Genomic DNA, 23,876 nt, shown 5'->3' with positions numbered 1-23,876 from the left:
GGCATAGAGTCCATGACCAAGTACACATTAAAATGCAATTCCCCAAAGAAAATATAGGTAAATGGGGAGGCAGGGGAGCAATAGATAAAGAGCTTGGCATTTATGTAGGGGATACAAAGGTAGGATTTGGTGCAAAGGAGTCGCATGTCCTTCCCAAGAGCCAATCCAGTAGTAGGGAAGTAAGAGCCAGAGTACAAATGCTGTGAGAATGGTTGATGAACGCTGTAATCTGTGAGGTAACGTGTTCTGAGGAAGCTGAAGTGGTGTCTATGGACAGAAGTCCTCATTTTCAATGGATCAAACAGAGCATGTAATAGCCTCCTATGGGTGATAAAGCAAAGTTCTGAGGAGGTGGATGGGGAAGGGAATAGGTGCGGAATGATGATGTATTCAGAGGAAATAAGGCTGGACCCTGATTCTGTAAAAACAGTGGAATGCACAGGAAACTTTAGATAATCCCATGGTGTGTGTTTGTGTACCAGTGTGTGTACATGCTGGAGGCACCACCCATTTTCTCTTAAGACAGGATTTCTCACAGCTCCAAGTTTGCAAAGTAACTGGATTGGTTGACAAGTGAACCCCGGGGACATACACATTGGTTTTGAGAACATAGCACTGAGCCAGCAGTATTTCATGTATTCTGTGGACTGGCCACAGACTGCTGTGCTTGTGAAGCAGGAACTCGGCCAAGTCAGCCATCTCTTTACCCAGCCTCAAGTGTTGATACTTCCCGTGTAGGCCATTCAGGGAACGCCTAAGATGTAAGTTGTCTATGCCAATAAAGGCTTCACTGACAGAAACCGTTGAAGGTGTACATGCAAGAGATCTGTGACAACAGAGGGAAGCTATAAGAATTACTCAGGAGCATATTATAGTTTGCCATCAAATTAACTGTTGTGAGTGAACTTCTCAGATCAAGTGAAAACAGCCCACAGTGTGTTCTGTTATATGATTGCAATAGTAGGACCTGACAACTACAAAATGGAAAGGGCATAGAAAGCAGTCAGAAAATTCAAATCACATGTGATCACTAATTAGCGTCTATTAAGGAATTGGTCATAAATTACATACATACATGAATATGTGTGTGTTCATGTAACATGAAAGAGAATGTAAATTGTTAAAAGTATAAAGATGCCACAGAGATGTTGCTAAGAACCAGTGTGCTGGGTAAACGATATTGTTGATAGAATTTTGAGTTTAAGAATCACTTTAAGGTATATTAATTAATTAATTGTGTGGAGGGAGAGAGAGACAGAGGGAGAGTGTGAGAACGAGATGGAGTGAGCAGATGAACAGTGTAGAAGGCACAGGTTAAAGTCAGAGGACAGTTTCCAGGGGTCAGTTCTCGCCTACCTTTGAGCACAGGCTATCTGTCTCTTGTTGTATCTGCTGTGCAGCACACACTGAACCAGTTAGGCCAAGAGCTTCCATTGACTCTCCTCTCTTTGTTTAGCTGTTGGCATGTTAAATTAGATGTGCATCCCGTAGATAGATTTTTATACGGGTTCTAGGGATCAAATTCATGTCATTGGACTTGTGAGACTAGGACTTTTTCTCACTCAACCATCTACCCATCCTTTTGATACACATTTGTTAACCGTGCTTGAGAGTGAAGAGGAGACACCACTGTAGCCTGTGATACATCATCAGGGAGTGAAAGCAAGGTTTTTGCTTTGTGTCGCCTTTGCCAAGCACAAGAAAAGCATAGAAACCACTACTTAAAACCCAGATTTTCTTTAACACTAAAGGATCACTTTCTGGTGGTTTCAGAGTTACACTGTTTCCTTGCTCTTTTAAAAATTGCTGCCTAATGTTCCCCCTAAAGCAGGTATGCTAACTAAGATGGAAGTATGTACAGAGACACAGACACAGGACTGCTGAGACTTTGACGACATCTTGCTCAGAATTCCTAACAGGGAGGGCCAAAAATGAAGAGACTACATTAATAGCCCTGGTGGTGAGGACTTCTGCCTGCATCAAACTCTAAGAGAATCTTTTGAAATGAAGTCTTTTAGAATGCATATGTAGTAATTATGTGGATTGCATCTTCAGCAAAATTTTATATTAAAAAAAACTTGAATAAGACTTATTTCCACAAGCAAAGAAAGTCTCATTAAACAATCAGGAGTGTGATTTTTTTTCAAGAAGATGAGGTCATTGAATTCAGATATCTAAGATACTTGGACTACATCAGTAAGGACACAATTGAGGATAGAAGAGGTTATTGCATTAAAAGCCACTTTTACTGTATTTCTTCTAAATATTTTCATGTGAGTTTTACAGAAATACTTGCATGTCCAAACAACAAAGGTCTCCGTGCAAATATAGGAAACAAAAGTGAGAACTAGTACAAGAGGAATGTTGGTAGGCATCAATCCTGTCTTATTTATAGACTTGCTCGCGTCAGTTTCTGCTCTAGCTATTATTGAATTTAAGATCGCAGCCCTTTGGAGAAGCTGATTCATTTCCTGGAATGACTAACTCCTGTTCTTGAGAACAGTTGCTGAAGTAACTTAAGGGTCAAAGCCACACAGTAGAAATCAATAACAATTTAACACACAATATTTTTCGAAGGTTCAATTTAGTGGCTGCTTAACTCACTGAGTTTTTACAGTCTGAGAATACTGACTGGACCCTGGATCAAAATTATTAGGTTTATTTTTCATTAAACAAGCTCTATTCTATTTCCATTCTATTCTATTCTCTATTCTATTCTATTCTATTATATTATATTCTACTCTATTTCTAATGCTTAAGATGCTAGGGTTTGAGTTTGATGATAAGGACTTGGTGGCAATTTGTGACCCGGAAATTTTTTAGTGATTCTAAGTCATGTGTTAGAAACATTATGCAGAACACAGCACAATTTTTTTTCTACTAAATCAATCAAGATTTTTTTTAGGTCTGGATAATTCTAGGAAAAGAAAAACTCATATATATATATATATTTATATAAATGCATATATACATATATGTAGTTATGTACATATATTCTAATGTTTGTTTAATGTATTTAATGAAGCTGATTAAAAGTATTTCAGTTTTTTAAAATCCACATTTACACCCAGAGGTTAATACTGATGTCCTTGGCCAGAGACACTTCCTTCTGCACAAAATGACAGTCAATGTATAGACTCACAGTTGGTGAAAGTACTGAGAATAAACAACTGTTGAGTATTCAGCCCTAAATGAAACATCGATATCACCCTCTCCGTCATTCAAGGAGCATTGCAGAAGAGGTAGCTGAAAGCATCGTAGGGACAGAGGATGGGAGAGAGTTCTGTGAAAGAGGTCTTCAGGACATGACTGTTGAACTCAGAGCATCATTGGTTACAGGCACAAGACCTGTACAAGATTGGGTCCATCAGCATTCCATCACGGACAGGGAAGGGGCTCACTAGGACCTACAGTCACATCATACTTGCTGTGTCAGGGACAGTCACATTCTTCAATGGTGTAGTCACTGGTTAGTGGCCCTTGCTTAAGTACATAATTGCTTAGGCATCTATATTCATGCAGGTAACTCTAATTAAATTCAGTGGACAACAAAAATCACATGAATATTAAACAGGAATAGATTTTGTATAGACAGAGGCAGAAAAAGAGAGTGAACATTAAGATCCTCAATTATTTGTGTTGTGATAAAGCACAAAGTAGGAATCTCAGTTTGGATTTCATAAAGTCAACAAGAAACTCACAATCCAGAGGTTTTAGGTTTCTCTGTAATTTTGGGGGCTGCTGGTCCCAGGGACCCCAAGTAAATGAAGAACTAAGTCTATTGATTGGTACCCAATCTCCTTCAAAATATGCCTACACTTTATAGTTACCTTTTACATGTATTTAAAAATGAGTTGATTTCCTTATTGACTTGATACATCCTATAGAACAAGGTGCACATAAAAATATACTTATTTTGAAAACGACTGAGTTTCTTCTTATTTTGTTTTTGTTTTAATATTTTGAATGTTAAAATTCTGAAGGTCATCTTACATAACATTTAAAAGTTAAGATTGTGTATTTTTGTTAGTTTTAAATGCTCTGCATTAGCCATACCTCTTCCTCTCTTTTTCTTCCTTCTTTTTCTTTTTCTTTTCTTTTTCTTTCATTACTTTTTTCTTTTTTCCCTCTTTTTCTTGTAAGATAGGGATGACTGTTAAAAAGAATGAAATCCTATTCAAATTCCTTATTCATAGTAAGGAAATAGGCAGAGAAAGTGAAAGAAACATTCAAGAGTGCCTATGTAAGAGTGCGCTTCTCATCTCCAAGGAGGCGTTCCATACTAGGGAGAATTCAGTAACAGAAAGGACAGTAATGGCTTAAGTGACAGAATCCATTTTCATCTACATCTTTGATGCAGCTACAGCGAGTCCTGCAATTTGCATTTGAGCACTGCATGTCAGACAAGGGGTCATCTCAGTGAATCATGATCAGGAAATGGTAGTCTTTCCTTAGCAACAAGCTGAGTGTGTCACATTTCTCCCTGCTACCTTTGAAGTTCTATTTATATGAGACACATTGAATAAACAAAAGCTGAATAGATGGAAAATATTAAAGGTTAAATGTTTTTCTGTAGTGTGTTTAAGTTTAGTATGTAAAACTTAGACTTTGTATTAATTTTTTCTTTCATACACAGCAGAAATTTCTGCTAAATAGATACCCGTGTTAAGCAAATACATGCAATCAATAAAATAACAATATTTTATATGATGCCGTGTCTACAATAGATCTTAGAAAAATTATAAATTCTGTACAATGATGATTTCTTTCCTTTAAAGAATGATTAATATAATAGTATATACCAAGAAAAAAGAATTTTAAAGAAGGATAGAATCTCTAAATCTCATTGAAATATAAGTAGTGTCAGATACTTGTAAAAATAACATTGATAAATGCTATTTTTATTTTTCATTTTTATTAGAAGAAGAAAATATGGGTAGTATAAGCTAAAATATGCTTAGCTAACAATGGGAATTTTATTTGTGATCCTAGGCTGGAGAGCATGAGCCAACTCTCTTTTCCAGCAACTGGGTTTTTGTGCCAAAACCAAAACTGTTAAGTGAGCTTAAATCCAATATCAAAATAAACTCTGTGATGGAAGATCACTTTTGTTCCTTATCAGCATTTGTTATGTGTAACACAGTAATTAGATAATCTATAACAGAGAAACTAGTTCCTGTTCTTCTGGTAAGTTTCTTATGTTCTTTTGCCCTCTGCTACCTATATTATCTACATCTAGATACTCAGTACGACCGTTTTGTTTATTAAATGATTTGTGTACTGCAAACTTTGAATTTAACATAAAAATCTTAAGAACTACATTTGTATTTGAAAGGCTCTAAAATTTCTGAATAAAAACATCACGAGAAACTTTCCTTCGGATGATAAATCAATAATATGTGATACTGTTTTCTTGTTTCAGATTCTTTGAAGACTTACTTTGTGTCAGAAATTACTTGCAAGGATTTCTAGGAAACACTGTCTGTACTAGCAGATACGATTGCTCCCAGAACTATGCGCTGGGGTGATTGTGGTCTGCAGAGGGGGAACCTAGCACAGGCATGAGAGACAACTTACCCAAAGCAGATAGTTGAAGGTGGTGGATGCAGAAGATGCAGAACCCCTAAGTAGGAGCTCAGCATGTACTCTCCAGTAAAGGAGAGAACAGCTCTGCTTTGGAGAGCAATTTGAAAATTGACAATAGATGGGCTTGCCTTTACTGTCATTTATTTCATAAGAATTTACCTCCATGAAATTCCAAATATAAAGCCATACTTTGAAACCTGTCTCTTCGTTAGCAACTTCAACCCATCACAAATACTAGTGATCTAAAGTATTATTTAGTCTTTTCAGGTATGAGGAGAGAAAACAAAATGATTAAAGTTTTTAAAATACTTCTAAGGCAGGAGTTGTATTGCAGCGATAGAGTGCTTGCTTGCCTTGTAGTGTGCTGAGCCCTAGGCTGGAGCTCCCGTAACTGTTGAAAGAAATAAAGCAGCTAACATTTGAGTACACACACACACACACACACACACACACACACACACACACACCTTGAAATGTGAGGAACGCCAAGCATACAATGTCAATGTTCATTGGATTTGTGTAGATAAAAACACAGTGGAAATTCACAATATTTTGTTCACTAGTTTCTACCCCAAAGTAAACAATGTCAGGCAAACTCAACTCCTACCGGCACAATAGAACAGAATGGTGTACAGCCTCATTTATCACGTGAGGCTATTATACCTAGAGCAACAAGCATTTACTTTGAAACCTGAGGACTTTCATTTCTCCATCTTAGTTTCTAAAGTTCGTCATTCGTTAGACAGCACATGCATTCTTTTCCTTACATTCCAAAGACAGGCATTTTCACATACCTACAGCAACAAGTATACTTTCAGTTGAAGACTCCTTAACCTCACATGCACTTGAGTAGCAACAGAAAGAAAACAAACACAGATGACATGTGACAATTGGCTTCTCCCTGATTTTCTCTCGTATTATCTTTATTTTCTATGAAATGTTATCACATGGTTCTGTGAGCACTGGTCTCCCAAGAGAGTCCTTTCATATAAACAAAGGGGATAAATGCTTGGGGGGGATGAAAAGGAAAGTGGGGAGAAACACGAGCAAATGAAAACCCCTTTGACCTGACATTATGGAAAAATAAACAGAAAGACACTAAGATGGAAACAAAATAGTGCCATGGTTTACATGTGGGGTTTGGATGGAATCTAGGGCTGTGTTCAGTTTATAACTCACCATCTCAAAACCACTTCTTTTCATCCGCCTGCAGGACTTGAGGTAAGTACGGATACGTTTTCTGGCACGCTCTTGATACTCAGGGAATTGTCGCCTGCATGAGTCAATGATAGCCTGGATCTTTTCTTTGGGCTGCTTAGAGATTGGGACCATTCGGTCCAAGTTTTCATCTACAAACAGCCTGACAAACATCTGTTGGCAAGAGGGAGACAGAGGAGAAGGGTTTGGAGGGCTGCTCTCATCTGTTACTAGCTTCCTGTCTTGATTACCGAGAGGAAAATTAGTCTTTTTCTGGTTTATGCACTGGAGAATTTTGCAAATGGAAAGCCAGAAATTTTAAGCAAACACTCTTTTAAAGATTTTTCTAAATGGCTGAATTAAGTATATAAATATATATATAGAGAGAGAAAGAGAGAAGGATAGGGAGATAGAGGAAAGCAGACAGACAAACAGACAGAAAAAAATGAAAAAAAATCAGGAAATAACAGTAGAAGCAGGACATCTGAGCACCCATTACATCTGCTTTTAGTGATAAATGGGACTGAGACATCGCCACACTGCACAGTGGACTCATCTCTGAGAATCAACAGTTGACTCTTTTGTCATGCACAATTAAGAGAACAAAGGAAATAACTGAGGACAAACAGGCATAACCATCTGAGGACGAAGTTGAGCCCCCTTTGACCCCTGCATACTCATACAACACATTCCAGTTCTCAGCACCCATTTGGCTTTCAAATTCTAAACAAAACACAGCAGCAATTCTGGTGTCTGCTCGTCAAAGAGTGTTTCACATACTTTAAAAATCCTTCTCAAAATTAAACAAAGATGGTTCTAGAATAGTCACATTGACCAACAAGCAACGGCATGAAGGTGAAGTGGTCAGAACAGCCACACGATGTGGGGGACTCACATTGAACGCTTTCAGCCTCTCGGCTTCCACACCGTCTGTCTCGGTCACCTTCTCAGCATCCTCGTGTTCGTCATGTTCATCTTCATCCTCATCTCCCCTGTTGAGTGACAGGTCCTCTGCACCCCGGTCCACACTCTCATTCTTGCCAGAGTCGTAGCTGGAGTAGCTGTGTGCTGGAGACTGAGGAGAGGACGACAAGGGCACTTTTCAGTCCTCTGCCCGCACCACCACTTTTTGCTTTTGTTTACATTCCAATAGTTACATGAAAATCATGTTTATGACTTGGTAGCACTAGGTCTATTGCATTTTAAATTTTTGATCAAAGTTAATTCAAATAGATTTAAGAATTCATTTTCTCCATTACACCTGTAACATTTCAAGTGTCTATAGCTGCTTGCACCAAACAATTCCACCTTTCCGGAAAAGTCTATTGAACTTAGTGCTTCAAGAGTAATTACTCTTTCCACTCAATATTTATATTAATAAAAGGAGCAATATGTAATTAATATACAATGGAGATATTGAGTCATATTGCTGAAAGTAGATAAGAATTCAGTGTGTAACCAATATGCTGTAACAATTTTCTTTGAACACACTGGAAACAGTAGAATAAGAATATTTAGTTAAATTGTCCAGCAAAAATTTTAAAAATATTACCGAGAATAGGGGGATTAGTTGTATGATACTTTAAAAAATAGATTTGTAGGCTATCTATGATGTATCTTAAAATATCATCTTATTTCCATACAGTAAAATTTGATGAAGCTTCCACCTAGCTGGTAAATTTATTGCATCTACACCTTAGCAACTATTAGGTCAGAGGAAAGTTAAAACCACATGAGTTAGCACATGCTCTGCACATTTCAGCATAATTAAAAACCTGAAAATTTAGATATTTTAAAATTCAACGTTACATATTAACAGTTGATAACCTCTGTAGAGTCCTGTGTATCATTTCAAGATCCCATGTGTATGTATGTAAATATGATCATTCTACATCAAGTAAATAAGTTTAGATTATTTGTAATTTGGAGATACTTAACTTTTATCTAATCTCATATGTTTTCTTAGGATCTAGTAAGTAATTTGAGAGTTAATGTGGGAGAACGGGCCTGGAGGGAAATCTGTGTGTATATTGTGATAAGGAGCTTAACTGAGCACTAAGTTGTTCGACAACAGACGGTTAGATGGCCCCGCTGATACCAGCAGTTACTAAAGGCTGTCCAGATGCTAAGCAGAGATGCAGGAGAATTTAAAGATGACCGTTCTGTAACGGGTTTTTATTATTGACGCGGAAATTTTCTGGGCTATCAAGTACCATGAAACAGATAATGAACATCTTGAATTCATGACAAAGAAAAGAACTAGTGTTTACAATTAGCCTTCTGGGTGTCTCTGTATTTACATCTATCCCACGAGGAGCTTTCATTATCCCAATTCTTCCGACAAAGAAACAGCTTCCCAAAAGTCAAACAAACATGTCACATCAAGTCAATGGTAAATACTTATTTGTGCTCAGCTCTACCAGAAGCCAAGAACTGGAGATAAAGTTTACAGTTCAATACACTCTCCCCCATTTCTTCTCCTCTCCTCCTCTTTCTGAAGGAATAACGGAAAATACTTCTGCTTTATGCATGGTACAAGTTAATATTAAGCAAGCTAGCAAACAAACAAACAAAAAGGCTGTTCAGAAACCCTCTTCCACCTAAAGAAACAACGCATTATTTCTACCTCCTTGTTCAATAATTGTCTGTAATTTAGAAATCCTTAGGAAGAAGCATTACCTGCTATGCAGCTTCCATATATAGAGTATAATTAAGTGATTAAATAGTTTATTATTGCTGTACCCACTTTTTTAGTTGAATAAAGAAAAGAGATGGCAGTATCATTACTCAAAAACAATTAGGTTTTCATTCCTAAAACACAGGTATTGAAGGGAATTTTAATAAGGCTATTTTTCAACTTTATGGATAATCATATTTCAGAGTAAAGTATATGTTAAGAATCAAATACATCCAAGAGAATACATAGTTAATGAACAAAATTTTGGAATAACATGAGAGCAATAGAAGAAGAAACAACTTCTGCTTCACTTGCCAAATACTATGTGAATAATCTCTTCCCACAATTAACCTTTATCAAGAGTTCACTAAACAATTATTTAATAAGCTTTGATTTTGTGTCAGGCATCATTCTAAGCCATATGCATATAACATAATTGAATCCTGTATAAACTGATGAAGTTTTCTCAGTGTTACATAACTAAAAATGAAGTTTGGATTTATACCCAAGTAGTATCTCTGAGAATTGACTATCTTAACTACAGTTTTTTTTTTTTTTAAATTCCCCCCTTCTTACTATGGAATGGCCACTTACTGCTACATTGCATATGAGAGTCAGCTCATGAGGCGCTGTGTGTCTCAGTGTCAGCCTCTAACTAGAATACCTCTTAGATGTGATAGGAAGCTGACTACATCTTTTAAAACCTATTGATAAATCTGGTTTAAGATATCAAAGTGAACATACCTTCAGAAAATCTGAGAGACAATGTGTGTGTGTGTGTTATGTGGAATGGAGGTATTTAATTTTCCGCATTCAAATGATGCATGGGACTTCACATGCTGCTCTAGTAATCTGTGTTACTGAATTTCACAGGAGAACTAGTATTAACGCTAGTTAATATATTATAAATGGCTTAATTTGGGCTTGCGAAATGGTTCGGCAGGTGGCAGTGTCTGCTAACAAGCCTGAAAACCTGAGTTTGAGTCCTAATTACTATGTGCTGGTAGACTAGAACAAACTTCAAAATGTCTTCTGACCTCCATAAGCACACGGTAGCCCAAACATGCACATACACACATACATGCACACATTCACATACTCACATAATATACACATAATAAAGATAAGTTTTCTTTTTTTCTTTTTATTCATTTATTTATTCTAAGTTTTGTTTTTAAATTTTTTAAAATTCATTTTACATACCACAGTTTCCCCTCCCTCTTCTCTTACTGTTCCCTCTTGTCTGCCTCCACCCACACCCCCTCCCCATCTACTCCCCCTTTATCTCCATTTAGAAAGGGCCAGGCCTTCTGTGGGTGTAAGTACAGTTGAGGCAGGACCAAACTTCTCCCCTGCATCAAGGCTTGGTGACGTAATCCAGCATGGGTAACAGGTTCCCAAAAGACAGTGAAGCACAGCAGAGACAGGCCATGGTCTCACTGTTAGGAGCCTCACAGAAAGACCAAACTACACAACGGTTGCACACATGCAGAGGGCGTAGGTCTGTCCCACGCAGGTTCCCTGTTGATCCAAAGTCCATAAACTTCCATGAGTTCAGGTCACCTATCTCTGTGGGTTCCTCTATCATGACCTTAATGCCCCTGGCTCATACATTCCCCCCATGCTTTCTTCAACATAACTCCCAGAGCTCTGTCCAGTGCTTGGCTGTGAATCTCTGTATCTGCTTCCATCAGTTACTAGGTAAGATTTTTCTGATGGCAATTAGGGACTCACCAATCTGATTACAGTAGATGGCTAGTTCAAGCACTCTCTCCACTATTGCTAGGGTCTTAGCTGGGGTTATCATTTTGAATTACCAGGAGTCTCTTTGGCACCAGGTTTCTCCTTAATCCCAAAATGCCTCCCCACCAAGATGTCTCTTTCATTACTCTACCCTCAGCCCCACTCTCAAGCCCCCAACTCACCTCCCACACCCAGCCTGCCAAACCCAATTCTTCACATTCCCATCTTCTCCATTTCATTCTGTCAGGTTTACTCAGGAGATCTCTTCTATTTCCTCTTCCCACTGTGTCCCTCTTTGGGCTGTCCTTGTTATCTAGCCTCTCTGAGGTGGATTGTATGACATCAAGATATCAAATAATCCATTTAAATAAAGGGATACAGCTCTAAACAGATAATTCTCAACAGAAGAATCATAAGTGGCTGAAATACACTTAAATGATTGTCCAGCATCCTTAACCATCAAAACAATTCAAATCAAAATGACTCTGAGATACCATCTTACACATGTTAGAATGACTAGATCAGAAACACTAATGACAGTTTATATTGGAAAGGATGTGAAGTAAGGGGAATACTTCTCTACTTCTCTTGGGAGTGCAAACTTGTATAGCCACTTTGGGAATTAGTGTGATGGTTTCTCAGAAAACCGGGAATCAATCTACCTCAAGACCCAGCTATACCAATCTTGGGCATATACACAAAGGATACTCAATCATGCCACAAGGATACTTGCTCAACTATGTTTATAGCAGTATTATTCATAATTGCTGGAACTGTGAAACAAGCTAGATGCCCCTCAGCTGAATGATGGATAAATAAAATGTGATACATTTTCATAAAGGAGTATTACTCAGCTCTAAAAAGCAATGACATCATGAAATTTGCAGACAAATGGATGGAACTAATAAAAAACATCATTCTGAGTGAGATAACCCAGACCTGGGAAGACAAACATGGTATGTACTTTTTCATAAGTGAATATTAGGAGTAAAATAAATTTCTTAAAACTAAATCTATAAAAATTATTGGATACATAAAGATGAAAATAAGAATATTACATAATTCCAATATGTCTGAAGGGTAATTTCATTTATCAGCTGGGTAATAGGTGGTTGAAAAGTCAATTAAACATAATACACAGGTGTGCCTGTCGAGAGGTTTATTTTTGAGAATAGCATTTGCACTGATGTACTTGATAACCTAGATTTTCCTCTCCAGAATAGGTAGGCATCTTCCAATGCTTTAAAGGGACACAATAGAGAAACAGGGAGATAAACAACGAAAATTCTACCCACTGATTCTGACTGCGTGAGTGGAGGCAAAGTGAGATTCACTCTATAGGCTTTCCAAGTTATCTGACAGCTAAACTCACACTGAGAACTATAAATGACTTCCTTAACTGATTGGCTTTCAGATGAAAGAATATGAAACCTCTTGTTTCCCACAATTCACTGACTCATGTACTCATGTATCCATTTATCATTCCTGATCTCTCTCACTCATCTCTCTGTTATCTATCCTTCTATATCTTCGTCTGTCTATCTATCTATCTATCTATCTATCTATCTATCTATCTATCTATCTATCTATCTATTCCCTTTCTGTTTCCCCAATTTTATTGAATTTTTTTTCTTTTGAGAACTGTAATACAATGTGTTATCCATGCTATAAATGTTTCAGTTTTGGCTCAGGAAATTGTAGAAAGAAGTAGAAAAGTAATTAAGTCTAGGACATATACCTCTGGTAGGGTATATCTCAATACAGGAGAGAATGATAGATTCTAAAATTAGACTGAGTTGCAAAAACAAAGAGACGTATGTAAATGAGTAATCAGGGCAACTTCATAAACACATCCTACTGTCTGTGACTGCCATAGTCCTTGGGGTAGTTTCTATCTCTTTCTCATCCCAACACCTTGCCTTTCAGCAAGAGCTTCTATTCCAAAAGATGAAACTACTAACACTGCATGGCAAAATATCCCTTTCAAAGGCATGCATTTTCAACTTAGTCTTCACAGGAAGTGAGTTTTTTTGAGCTTGGCAGTAAGAAGAATACAGTAGAGTTGTGTAGCTCAGACAGAGTCCTTGTAAGATTCCTACATCAAGTTTCAACTGTTCTTCCAATTAAGCCCTATACCCTTCCACTGTGGGACATCACACATACCCCAGTCAATTAAACCACTTTTATATATTTTTAAAACTTGAGTTTTATTAACTTAAGTTTAGACTAGTACAGAGATCAGTCAGTGCAAGGTCAGCTTAAAAGTAGTCACACATGATATTTAAATACATAGGTGGGCCCTGAGATAAAAACATCATAGGAAACAGGAACAACTGTCATCAAATCTGTTAGAACAGTAAAATCCATTTGAATGACCTCTACAATAGGGAATCATAAAGGGTCAATCTTTCTCTGATTTCTTGTACATGATGACCTATGCATGAGGTAGTGCAAAGATTAGACTAAAATATAACTGTGCCCACAACAGAGACACACTTAAGCAAAATTACTGAGTATAATAGAGGAGCTAAATTTTAATATTTGCCATTTTTGTACAGTTTGGATTATTAGCAAGGTAAGGTTACCTGAAGTAATAAAAGAGACATTCAATAACTTTGCAAGGTTTCACTTTAAGTATATAAAACATGGTATATTTTAGGTTGCACTATGCAATATTTGAAAAATGTTATAACCTACTTGCCTGAATCAGGTAATTCGACAAATTCTGCTTTTCGACACACAATGTAAGTCAGGAAGTCTTAACTTTCTGCTGTACACACTTGGAATGGTGGAAGGAATTACACCACTAGACGATCAAAATAAAGGATATCCAACCTTTCATACCTGAAAACACACTAAGTTTAAAACTTAATGAACTGTGGAGTCTGGTGGCAACAAACTGAATCTCAGAGAGCTCAGAATTCTATTTCTGGAACTTCTCTTTGTTTGTCTTTGAGGAGGACGTATTAATTATGGCTAATCAGATTAAATTTACTGTGTTCAGAGATCTCATATTCAGTTGACTTGAGTGTCTTAAGTGTGAACTCCAATAAAGCCCACTGAACATCTTCATTCTGACTTTCCTTCAGACTCGACCAAGACAGACACAATTCCCTCTGTCTTCGTTCCTTCACAGCACCTAAGATAGGTTCTCATACTGGATCCCAATCTGCCAGGTACTTCCCTTTCTCCCAAAGAACTATTTCGTGTTGGACAATGAGGGCATGGATGAACTGAATTGACCTCACCACATGTCCCCAAAGAACTCAAAAATGTGACAGCCGTTTGATTCAGAAATTTGCTTTGCCACTATAGGAATTTTGTATGACCATTGCCTTAGAGACTTTAATTCCAATAACTATGTTATTATTTCAGAGATTAAAGTCTAAATGAAAGCATCAAAATTTTATATATATATATATATATATATATATATATATATATATATATATATATATTAAGACCTACAATTCAAGAACAAAAGGCTTACCTGGTTTTCTCAAAGCAAAGGTGTTAGTTTAAAAGATAGGGCAAAGTCTTATCCTTAGGTGAAATCTGTTACTTTTTCCAGAATATCTAGCTATGCTCACTGAAGACTTTCTGAGCACACATTTGCCTTTTTCCTTGACAAGAAATTCTGTTCTCATACTACCACGAGGTTTGGACTTCAAAATGTCCCCATTGTGTTGGAATGTATTCTGTCTGTGTTCCCCTACAGCTACAGTCTAGAACAATCGTGACAACAATGCTATGGTGTTGGTGTGAGACACAACTTGATCTGTATTTTCTGAAGTATACAACCAATGGACATACAGAAAAATGCTTATGTAAAGAATATGAGAATTAAGTGCCAGACAGCTCCAATTTCCAGGATTATGACGTGCATAACTCTGACAGAGCACTGATCATGATGCAAGTTGACAATGAGACTGTCCTAGCTGGCATTGCTAAGTTGCTGTGAAAAATACCAGGACTAAAAGCAGTTTGAGAAGAAAGCGTTTGTTTGGCCTACAGGTTAAAGTCCATCACTGAGGGAAGTCAAGACAGGAGGCTCAAGGCAGGAACCAGGAGGCAGGAACTGAAGTACAGACCATGTAGGACTCCACTTACTGACTTGCTCAGCCTACTTTTCAATGTAGCACAGGCCCACCTGCCGTGGGACAGCACTGCCCAAAGTGGGCCCTGATATGTCAGTGACAAACAAATAATCCAGCATCACAGACATTCCCAAGGGTTAATCTGATGGAGGCAACATCTTAGTTAACATTCTCTCTTCGAATGTGCAGCACACAGTACAAATAAGGAACATGCTAAACCAGTGAGCAATTGCTTGCTTTTACTTTTGGTTTGTACAGATAAGTTCATTTTTCAATATCTTTTAAAATTTATCATTACTGATCTAAAAGTTACATATTTATTACATAATTTTCTTGGACTCTCAAACATCACTGAAAGGTGTGCACCTTTGATTATGACACATAATAAGACACAAGACACCACTCAAGATGCTATGTCACCTAAGCAACTGACGATTCCACTGAGTAAGCAAACAGCCTCAATTGAGAAACAATGGTTTACTAATTGTGCCTGTTGAACTAGCTGTACCAACATCTCCTGGAAAACTGTTGAGAATAGCAAAGGGTCAGCTCCTATCTCAGTCAGACTTGACTGAGTCAGACACGATGCAAATGAGCCCCGCTGTGTGTTTAAACATGACCACTGTAGGAGTGAGAAGTGCAGGCCAGTTCCAGGAACATTTGTCTTGAGATATTTTCCCCATGTAGGAAATATGGCTGCTGATGGAAGAAGATAACAGAAACAAGGAAAAGCACATAGAAATACAAGATAGGAAATGGTGTGTAGCACAATTAGCTCGTTCTAAAACACACAAATGAAAGATGATAGTGAATGAAATTAAACAGACAGTAGAGCAAATAAAGTCTGAGGCTCATGTAAATTGAATTAAGAAGCATTTAACATTTTTTAAAAGAAAAATGAGAGTATTTTGCTAGATCAAAACCAAATTATTAGTTTCGGTGGCTGTAAAACCTTAATATTTGCATATGAAAACTGACATGAAGAAAATTTTTGTATTTGTTGGAGGTTCAGGTTGAAGTATTAAGGAGTGAAATGAAATGGGCACCCGTGTTTTTATTTTAAAATCCCATAGTAATAATAGGAAAAAAATGAAGTAAACAAATATGGAGTGTCATAATCATGTTTTTTGTTGTTGTTTTGGGGGGATATTAGATACTCCTTGTGTCATTTGCTTCATTTAACATTTTATAAATATGTTTTTATTTTATGAATTGATGGTTGTTTGTTGAGATATTATTCTTGGCATTTGCTTATTCAACAACATTTGTGAGGAGCAGTCGTGTTTCTAATTTAGCAGGATTGAATGGCTGTGAGTTTGGACTTGTGAGAAAGTTATACAATATAGGGAGGGAAATTTTGAAATGCTAGATTCTAAATGAATGCTTATTTTAGATTACAAAAAACACAAACCTTTCCTCATGACTTAGCTCTGTGCACATTGCTCCTCCACAGAACAATGGATTTTTAAGATAGTCTACGGAGAAACCGAAGATGATCCAGTCTCAATTCTGCACGTTGAAAATGTCCTTCATTGTCAATAGTTTAGAAAGTTTTACTGTTTTTAAAATAATTCTTGCTAGACCATGCATGCTACTGAGTTGTCACCAGCTTAGGGAAGCTTTTCACGTTGGAGCCATTAAATTTCCAGAAGTCAGTGCTTTCATTAAAGTGACTTATGAATTTTATCACTTTTTGATATCTATTTTATGTTCAATTCAAAATACAATTTAAATCTTCTTGCAGTGTGGTGATACAACCCATTCTTCATTAATTGTTCTTTTTCTTACCTATAAGGAAATATTGTCATATTTTGTTTGTTGCCTTTATATCAAGAGGCTTTTATATAAGAATGGTGCTTTTGATTTCAGTTTTTATATTATTATTGATTTTAAGCACACTGTTAGTATTTTCATGTATTCCCAACCCTTTATGGTACAAAGAAATCTAACACATTGAAAGTCTTCATGTTTTCAGAATCAGAAATCTGTATTATGTCATTTTACACAGGCTTCAAATTGGAATTTTAAACTAAAAACATACAGATAATTGGGTTTATCTTTTTCAAAACATTAAAAAATAGCATAGAAGTTTTCAAATTTACTGATCAATTGCTGATAACAATTTGACAGTTCTATTTTTCTATGTTTGAAAAAGTAATTTCTGCATTGAAACTGTGATGAAACTCTGCAAGCAATACTCCACCAAGATTTCAGAAACAAAATCACTTGTCTTTTTTAAAAAAATATAAGACAGACTGAAAAGATAAAAACAAGACAGACTGGTTGAATGAAGTTAGTTCTTCCTGCATAGAGAGAAAGCACAATACTTATCAAAACAAAAACGACATAATTCCTGACACTTACATATGGTCCAGTGACCAAATGCATAGTATTTTCTTTGTTGTTGGTTTTATTTCCTCCTGTTCTCTGCTTTATTGCTATTCCTGATTTCATAATCTTCTTTGGGTTATCTTCCCCATCTGTATTCTCATGGTAGGTATAATTGCTTCACTTACTTTCTTAATTTCTCCACTGAAATTCAAGTCTTATGATTGAAAATCTGAAGCTTATTCCAGTTTATACTTTCTGGTTTTGGTTTATGAAATGTACTTCTTTCCCTAACTGTGTGAGTAGAATGACTGATAATTCTGAAAAATATATGAGATTAATTTAAAATTGAGGACTATATTATAAAATCACTTCTGAGTTATTTTGAACTACTTGTTGTACCCTTATATCATACACAAAGTTACTAATAAATCTACATAAGCACTCCCTTATTGGAAAGTCTATTAGTCATATCATTGAATCAATGACAATTTTTGTATGTAATTTGTTCTGGAGTTGGCAGGGGTTAGAAGGGAAGCCTCTCTACTTGATGCAGTCTAGCAAAAAGTAAGGTAGAGAAAATGAATAGCTAGGTGTCATAGCTGCTTTCAGAACGGTTATATATTTATGTCATGCAAACACAGACATTAAGAAAAAGTCTACTTTGATGGGTTTCAAAACAGAGAAAAGAAACAAAAAGGAAAGGAGAAGGAGAGAAAGAAAGAAAATGTAAAGGTGACAGGACATAAATGTTTCCCTAAATCCAGGTGTTGAGGAATTGGTCCCTAATGTAAATAGAGACTGTTCTTCTATTTCCTGGCCCCCAGACCTGAATAATTACACAAAACTATATTAATTATAATATGGTTTGGTCAATAGTTTAGGTGTATTTCTAGCTAGCTCTTACATCTTAAATTAGCCAGTTTCTATCATTTTATATTTTATACGAGGCTCATGGTTTGTTATGCCTTGCTTCTTGGGTGACTACATGGTGTCTGTCTGACCCTGCCTTCTTTCCTCCTCTGTCTCTGCTTGGATTTCCAGCTTTGCTATATTCTGTCCTGCCATAGGCCAAATTAGCCCTGTATTAACCAGTGGCAATAAAACATATTCACGACATAAAGAGGGAATCCCATATTACCATATTAATCTTTAAGTAATCTTTAAGGTGCTGGAATCTTTAAGTAATAGAGCCTTGTGGGAGGAAGCTGGTGATAAAGGTCATGCTGTTGAAGAGAATGTGGAGACCACATGCACAGCCTTTCCCTTCCTGTGCTGTGCTGGGGAAATATCTTTTCCGTATCACACAACTGTGATGCTTGCCATGAAATCTCTGCAATCAGGATCCTAGAATTTTTTTTTTAGTCAATTTTTTTACAATAGCAGTAATGTGCCCAATAGTAAAAATAATCTCTTCATTTTCTATGCATGCTGATTTGAAGAATGTTCTATATTATACCATGACTGGAAAAAAGTCAATCTCTGTGCCTCCTATCTACTTTTCCTACATATCATGGAACCTGGAAGAATAGCACTGGGTCACAGCAGGAGCTGTGAAGGTGAGCACCAGGCATGCTCAGTGATGAGGATTACCCTGGAAAGTTCTCCTGTGCAGGCATGGTTAACAGAAGCCAAAATGTACACCCCAAAATTGAGGCACCTTTTCTTCCTGGCTACACAATCTTAACAATTGTGCATTATAAGAAAAGAATATGAATGCATAAAAATGAAAGCAGGCTATTTAAATTGATAATAATAACAATGCAATTCACATTTATCTGTTTTTAGGAGATATTTTCTGTATATAAATTAGAGTTCCCTTTTATAAACTAATGAAACATCTACTTTTAGACAAGTGAATGATGTTGAATGATGTTGGACCATCATCATCACAAGGTCTTTTGGGGTTTCTGGCAATACAAATTGGGATATTTTTCTTGCTCTGATGATCTCAATATTGATTATCCTTCTTATGTATTAGTAAATATGATTGTGTTCATTCTACTAAGAAGTGTTACTAACCTACAAATGATATACTGAATACTACAAACATTAAACTCTTTACAAGAAATTGAGCAGAAAATGTAAAACCATTTAAGCATGTTCTGAGTTTTGAAATCATAGAACAAATAAGAAACAACTTCGGTCATTCTTTGGCAAAAATTAAATAACCTAATTAAGAAACACTGGCTTGAGTCAACATTTCTTCAAATACAACATACAAATAGGCAATAAAGATACTAAAGGATAACACTGAAATCACAAGGAGATTTCTCCATAAACACATTAGAACATTTTGGCTACTATGGAAATAACCAAGGTGGAACAGTAAACAAAGGCAAATGTTGGCAGTGAACGGAGAAGTCAGATCCCTGGAGAACCACTGGCCAGAATGTCCAACAGCACAACAGCATATGATGGTTCCACTCACATGAGGAACCAAAAGGAGACATATTCATAGACATTGAATTCTATGTATTGAGGGCTGGGTAAGAGGAAAAAGGAAAGTTCTTAAAGAAATAAACTTTCACTTGTATAAGGTTTCTGGAGAACTTTGATATAATGATGAAAATATGCCTAATGATGTACTTTACATGGTTAGAATTGTAAATTTTATGCTTTTTTTAAAGTTACAGAGTCACATTACAAAAATTTCTTTTGAAAACCTCACATTTTCTAAGAAGAGATTTGATTGATCTATATTTTATATAGTACTGAAACATCACAATGCACCGCACACAGGGAGCTAGACTAATTAAATGGTAATAGAAACCTTCAAAATTATTTGTGTCACTGTCCTGCTTGGGCCAGGGTATGCTTGTACAGTGAAAGATTTACCACTGAAAGAATGTGACTCTCGTCCATTTGTCACAGGTTTTATTTTTATTATATAAAGAAGGAAAAAATACATGTGATGAATAACACTTAAACTGTATTAAAATTTCAAATATCTACAATTTTAATACTCTAAATTTTTAAGTATATATATATGAATATATTAGAATTTATTTATATATAATATATATTAGGATATATATTATATATATATAAAATAGTATTTTATATATGGGTAGTTTACCTGCATGTATGCCTTTGCACCATGTGCATGTCTGGTGCCTACAGATTCTAGTGGACTGTCTTGGATCTACCGGAACTGTCATAGGCCGTCAGGTGAAAGAGTAGCTAATCCCATTCACCACAGAACCGTCTACCTAGACCCACAGGGTTTTCTAAAGGTTTGTTTATTTATTCATTCATTATTTGTTTGCTTGTTTTGTGTATTTACATGTGTGAAAGTGCCTGCAAAAACCAGTAGAAGGATACTCTGGACCTAGAGGTACAGGTGGGTGTGAACTTCAAGATATGAATACTGGGGGAAATGTCTAGGCTCTCTTCAAGAACATTAAGAATCATTTCTCTAGCCTCAATTACAATTAACATATGATAATGAATCTGACAAGCCTTATATTTCTGAAGCTTCTAGTAATACTTGTTACCAATGATACTGATTTTAACACACTAGGAAGACAGAACACACTTTATTATAGAATATTGGTATCCAGTAAGTGAAGACTCAATATTCAATTTAACTATCTTTTCATGGTTTTAAAGACAGTAAAGTTATTGGGTTGTCACAATGAAGTAAATTTTCTGGAATAATTGACAAATTTATTATAATATATTCTATATTAGAAGGGAAATGTCCTTTAGATGTTTATGCATTAAATGTTTGGCTCCATACTAGATACTTGGTAAGTTCCAGAATCTCTAGCAGGTATACATTGGGAATGGGTCTTGTCCTTGGGTCTTTTTTTGTCTTTTTCAGTTTCCTGTCCATTATTAGGTTAAGAAGTTTTTCACCATGTGATTCCCCTGGCAGGATGATCTGTTAAAGGACATGAAGCCAAATGTCCCGAATCCTTTGGTCAGAATCCTCTGAAAGAGTGGGACAAATAAACTCTTCTTCCCGTAGAGGGGGTAAGGTCCTTTGATCATAAGAATAAAACCAAATGAGAACATATCCTATTTTCTTTTTAAAATTAAAGTAATACATGGTAAATAGAGGCCTCTGATTCCAAAGGGTATTTGAACACTGAGGCAAAATATACAACTCAAATGACATCTTTGTGTTTGCTCTCCTGTCTCTCACTGCTCAAAGGCAGTGACAATACCTACTTCATAGGACCTGGACAGTGAACTAGTGTGTTTAGCGTATGAGTGTAAGGCAAATTATCATCTCTGTAATTTTATTATTGCCAATGATATGGCTTCAAGGTTTTTCATACTGTCAGCATTTGTTGAAAGACTATCTTTAACACATGCAGTCCAGTTTTCCTTCCCTCTTCTGTGACCTGTGTGATCTTGGATAATTCATTTCACTTCTCAGGTTTAACTGGGCACACTCATGTCAGACGTGATAAATATATACCATTCTGACTGTCAATTAAAATAATGCAAGCCAATAATAGCATCTCTCAAACACAATCATAATGATATATAAATGACTTAGTGTTTATATGGACTGAAACATTGTTTCCTAGAGGGAGTGAAGCTACAAAAGGCTGAGCTAATGACTAATAAGAGGGCTTTTCACAATTTATATTACAATGCAATATATTAGCATGTTAATATAGTCAGTAATGTAAAGATAGGTTTAAAACTTCTCAAACTATGTGAATAATCCTCCTGAACCAGTCAGCCCAGTTACTACCTCTCACATGAGGCCACTTTGAAGGACATTTCAGAGTCCAGAAATCTGATGCCTGAAGGTGTCATGTAAAGCCAGCCATACATGCTCCATAATCATTGGAAAGCAGTCTGTGCCTGGCAGGTAAATAGGTAGGAGTGCATTGAAGCCTCAACTGTTAGGATTTTGACTGCCTGACGTGGCATCACATAGTTCACATTTATTTATGTTTATTTGAAAGTGCTCTAAGACTTATTTGATGGCAGTAATCATTAGGAGGCAGCGTTTCAGGTCTTCTGGACAGTTTAGCAACAGTTTATTCTGCTCACTTATGCCTGACTGCTTCATTCACTCCCTCCACTCACTCAAACATTTTTCTTTTAGCCTAGCATTTAAAAATTGACATACTTAGTGTTTCTCAATATTTTTATTTAAGGGATGCACTTTGAATGGCATAATGTTGAATGAAATAAAATACAAATACTTGTTTTGTAGCAAGGAATTTATGTGCATAGATTGTTCATTATGAACTTCTAATAGTTTGTCTTTTTTTATATTAGAAGAGGCATGAAGTATACAGAGACAGATCGTTATGATGGATTTACAGCCTCTTTAGACTCTCCAAATAGATGTCCTCATGAACAGAGGCTGATCTTGGGCAAAAAACAGCCTGTTTGTGTCAGCAACTTCCATTTTGTAGATGAAGGAATCAGGACATTAATGTGTGGATGAACAAGCAAGCAATGGAATTGGTTGTAAACATTTGGCCAAATTAACAACTTGCCTTTATAGAAAAAGCCAAGTATAAGAATAATCTCTTTTGGATTTATTCTAAAGCCACAATAAAAATAAGTAAGCCATAAAGAAAAATAAGTATAACTGATATGGAAAATTTCTCTCTAACTTGTATAGATTTATATGTCATTTGTAAGTTCTATATTTTAAATATTCATTGCAAATTTAAAATGTAGCTACTTGTATTGATATAAAACATTTTAATATTTTTGAAAAAATCAAGCAGGAGGAGCCTTAAACTAATGTAAAGGTGCTTGAATCATGATTTTCCAAGAAGTAATTTACTCAGTAAATTGTGAAGTTTATAGTTAAGCACTATTTATTATTTATGTGGCACAGATACTTTTCATGTTCAAATAAAACGTGACCTGTCCTTCACAGTGGCCTCCTGTGAGAGAGGGGTAATAACTGGGCTGACTGGACTTTCAGAAACAGAAAAAAATTGAATCTAATTTTTCCAGTTTGACTTTTATTTAATGGAAAATTTTAAAAGGAAATCCATTTAAGTATAATTGAGAGCCTATGACAGTTTATGTCTTAAATGAATCCCATTTCTCTAAAAATAATTTTGCCCACAAAGCTCGTAGGTTACATATACAATATTTTGAGTATGTCTTATGAATTGTAATTTTGGTAATTCCTAAGCTCACATTAAAATCTTATTTATCCCCTAATGTAATGTTATCGAGAGGTAGAACTTGGTAGGGGTAGGGAAGCAATTTCTTCGTGGGAATCAAGTTTTGAAAATGGGATCCATGTCTTTATT

At 36.1% G+C, this 23,876-nt stretch overlaps 1 protein-coding gene across 7 annotated transcripts in view; it reads right to left on the bottom strand.

Moving 5' to 3' along the window:
• Nol4 (nucleolar protein 4) overlaps positions 1-23,876 on the bottom strand; it is a 331,009-nt gene that overhangs the window by 69,737 nt on the left and 237,396 nt on the right. For 5 of the 7 annotated variants that reach the window (XM_048442653.3, XM_048442655.3, XM_048442658.3 and 2 more), the window contains exons 7-8: positions 7,679-7,858; positions 6,766-6,957 (exon numbers count right to left, since the gene is read on the bottom strand). In XM_048442653.3, the coding sequence (XP_048298610.1) occupies positions 6,766-6,957; positions 7,679-7,858 (372 nt within the window). The remainder of the gene's footprint in view (positions 1-6,765; positions 6,958-7,678; positions 7,859-23,876) is intronic. The other 2 variants (XM_085700071.2, XM_048442654.3) reach the window with 1 other exon arrangement.

This window comes from Myodes glareolus, chromosome 13, assembly GCF_982192425.1.
Source record: "Myodes glareolus chromosome 13, mMyoGla1.1, whole genome shotgun sequence".
Lineage (NCBI taxonomy): Eukaryota > Metazoa > Chordata > Mammalia > Rodentia > Cricetidae > Myodes > Myodes glareolus.
Note: the sequence above shows the minus strand (reverse complement) of the source record. Positions and strands in the feature narration are given on the sequence as shown.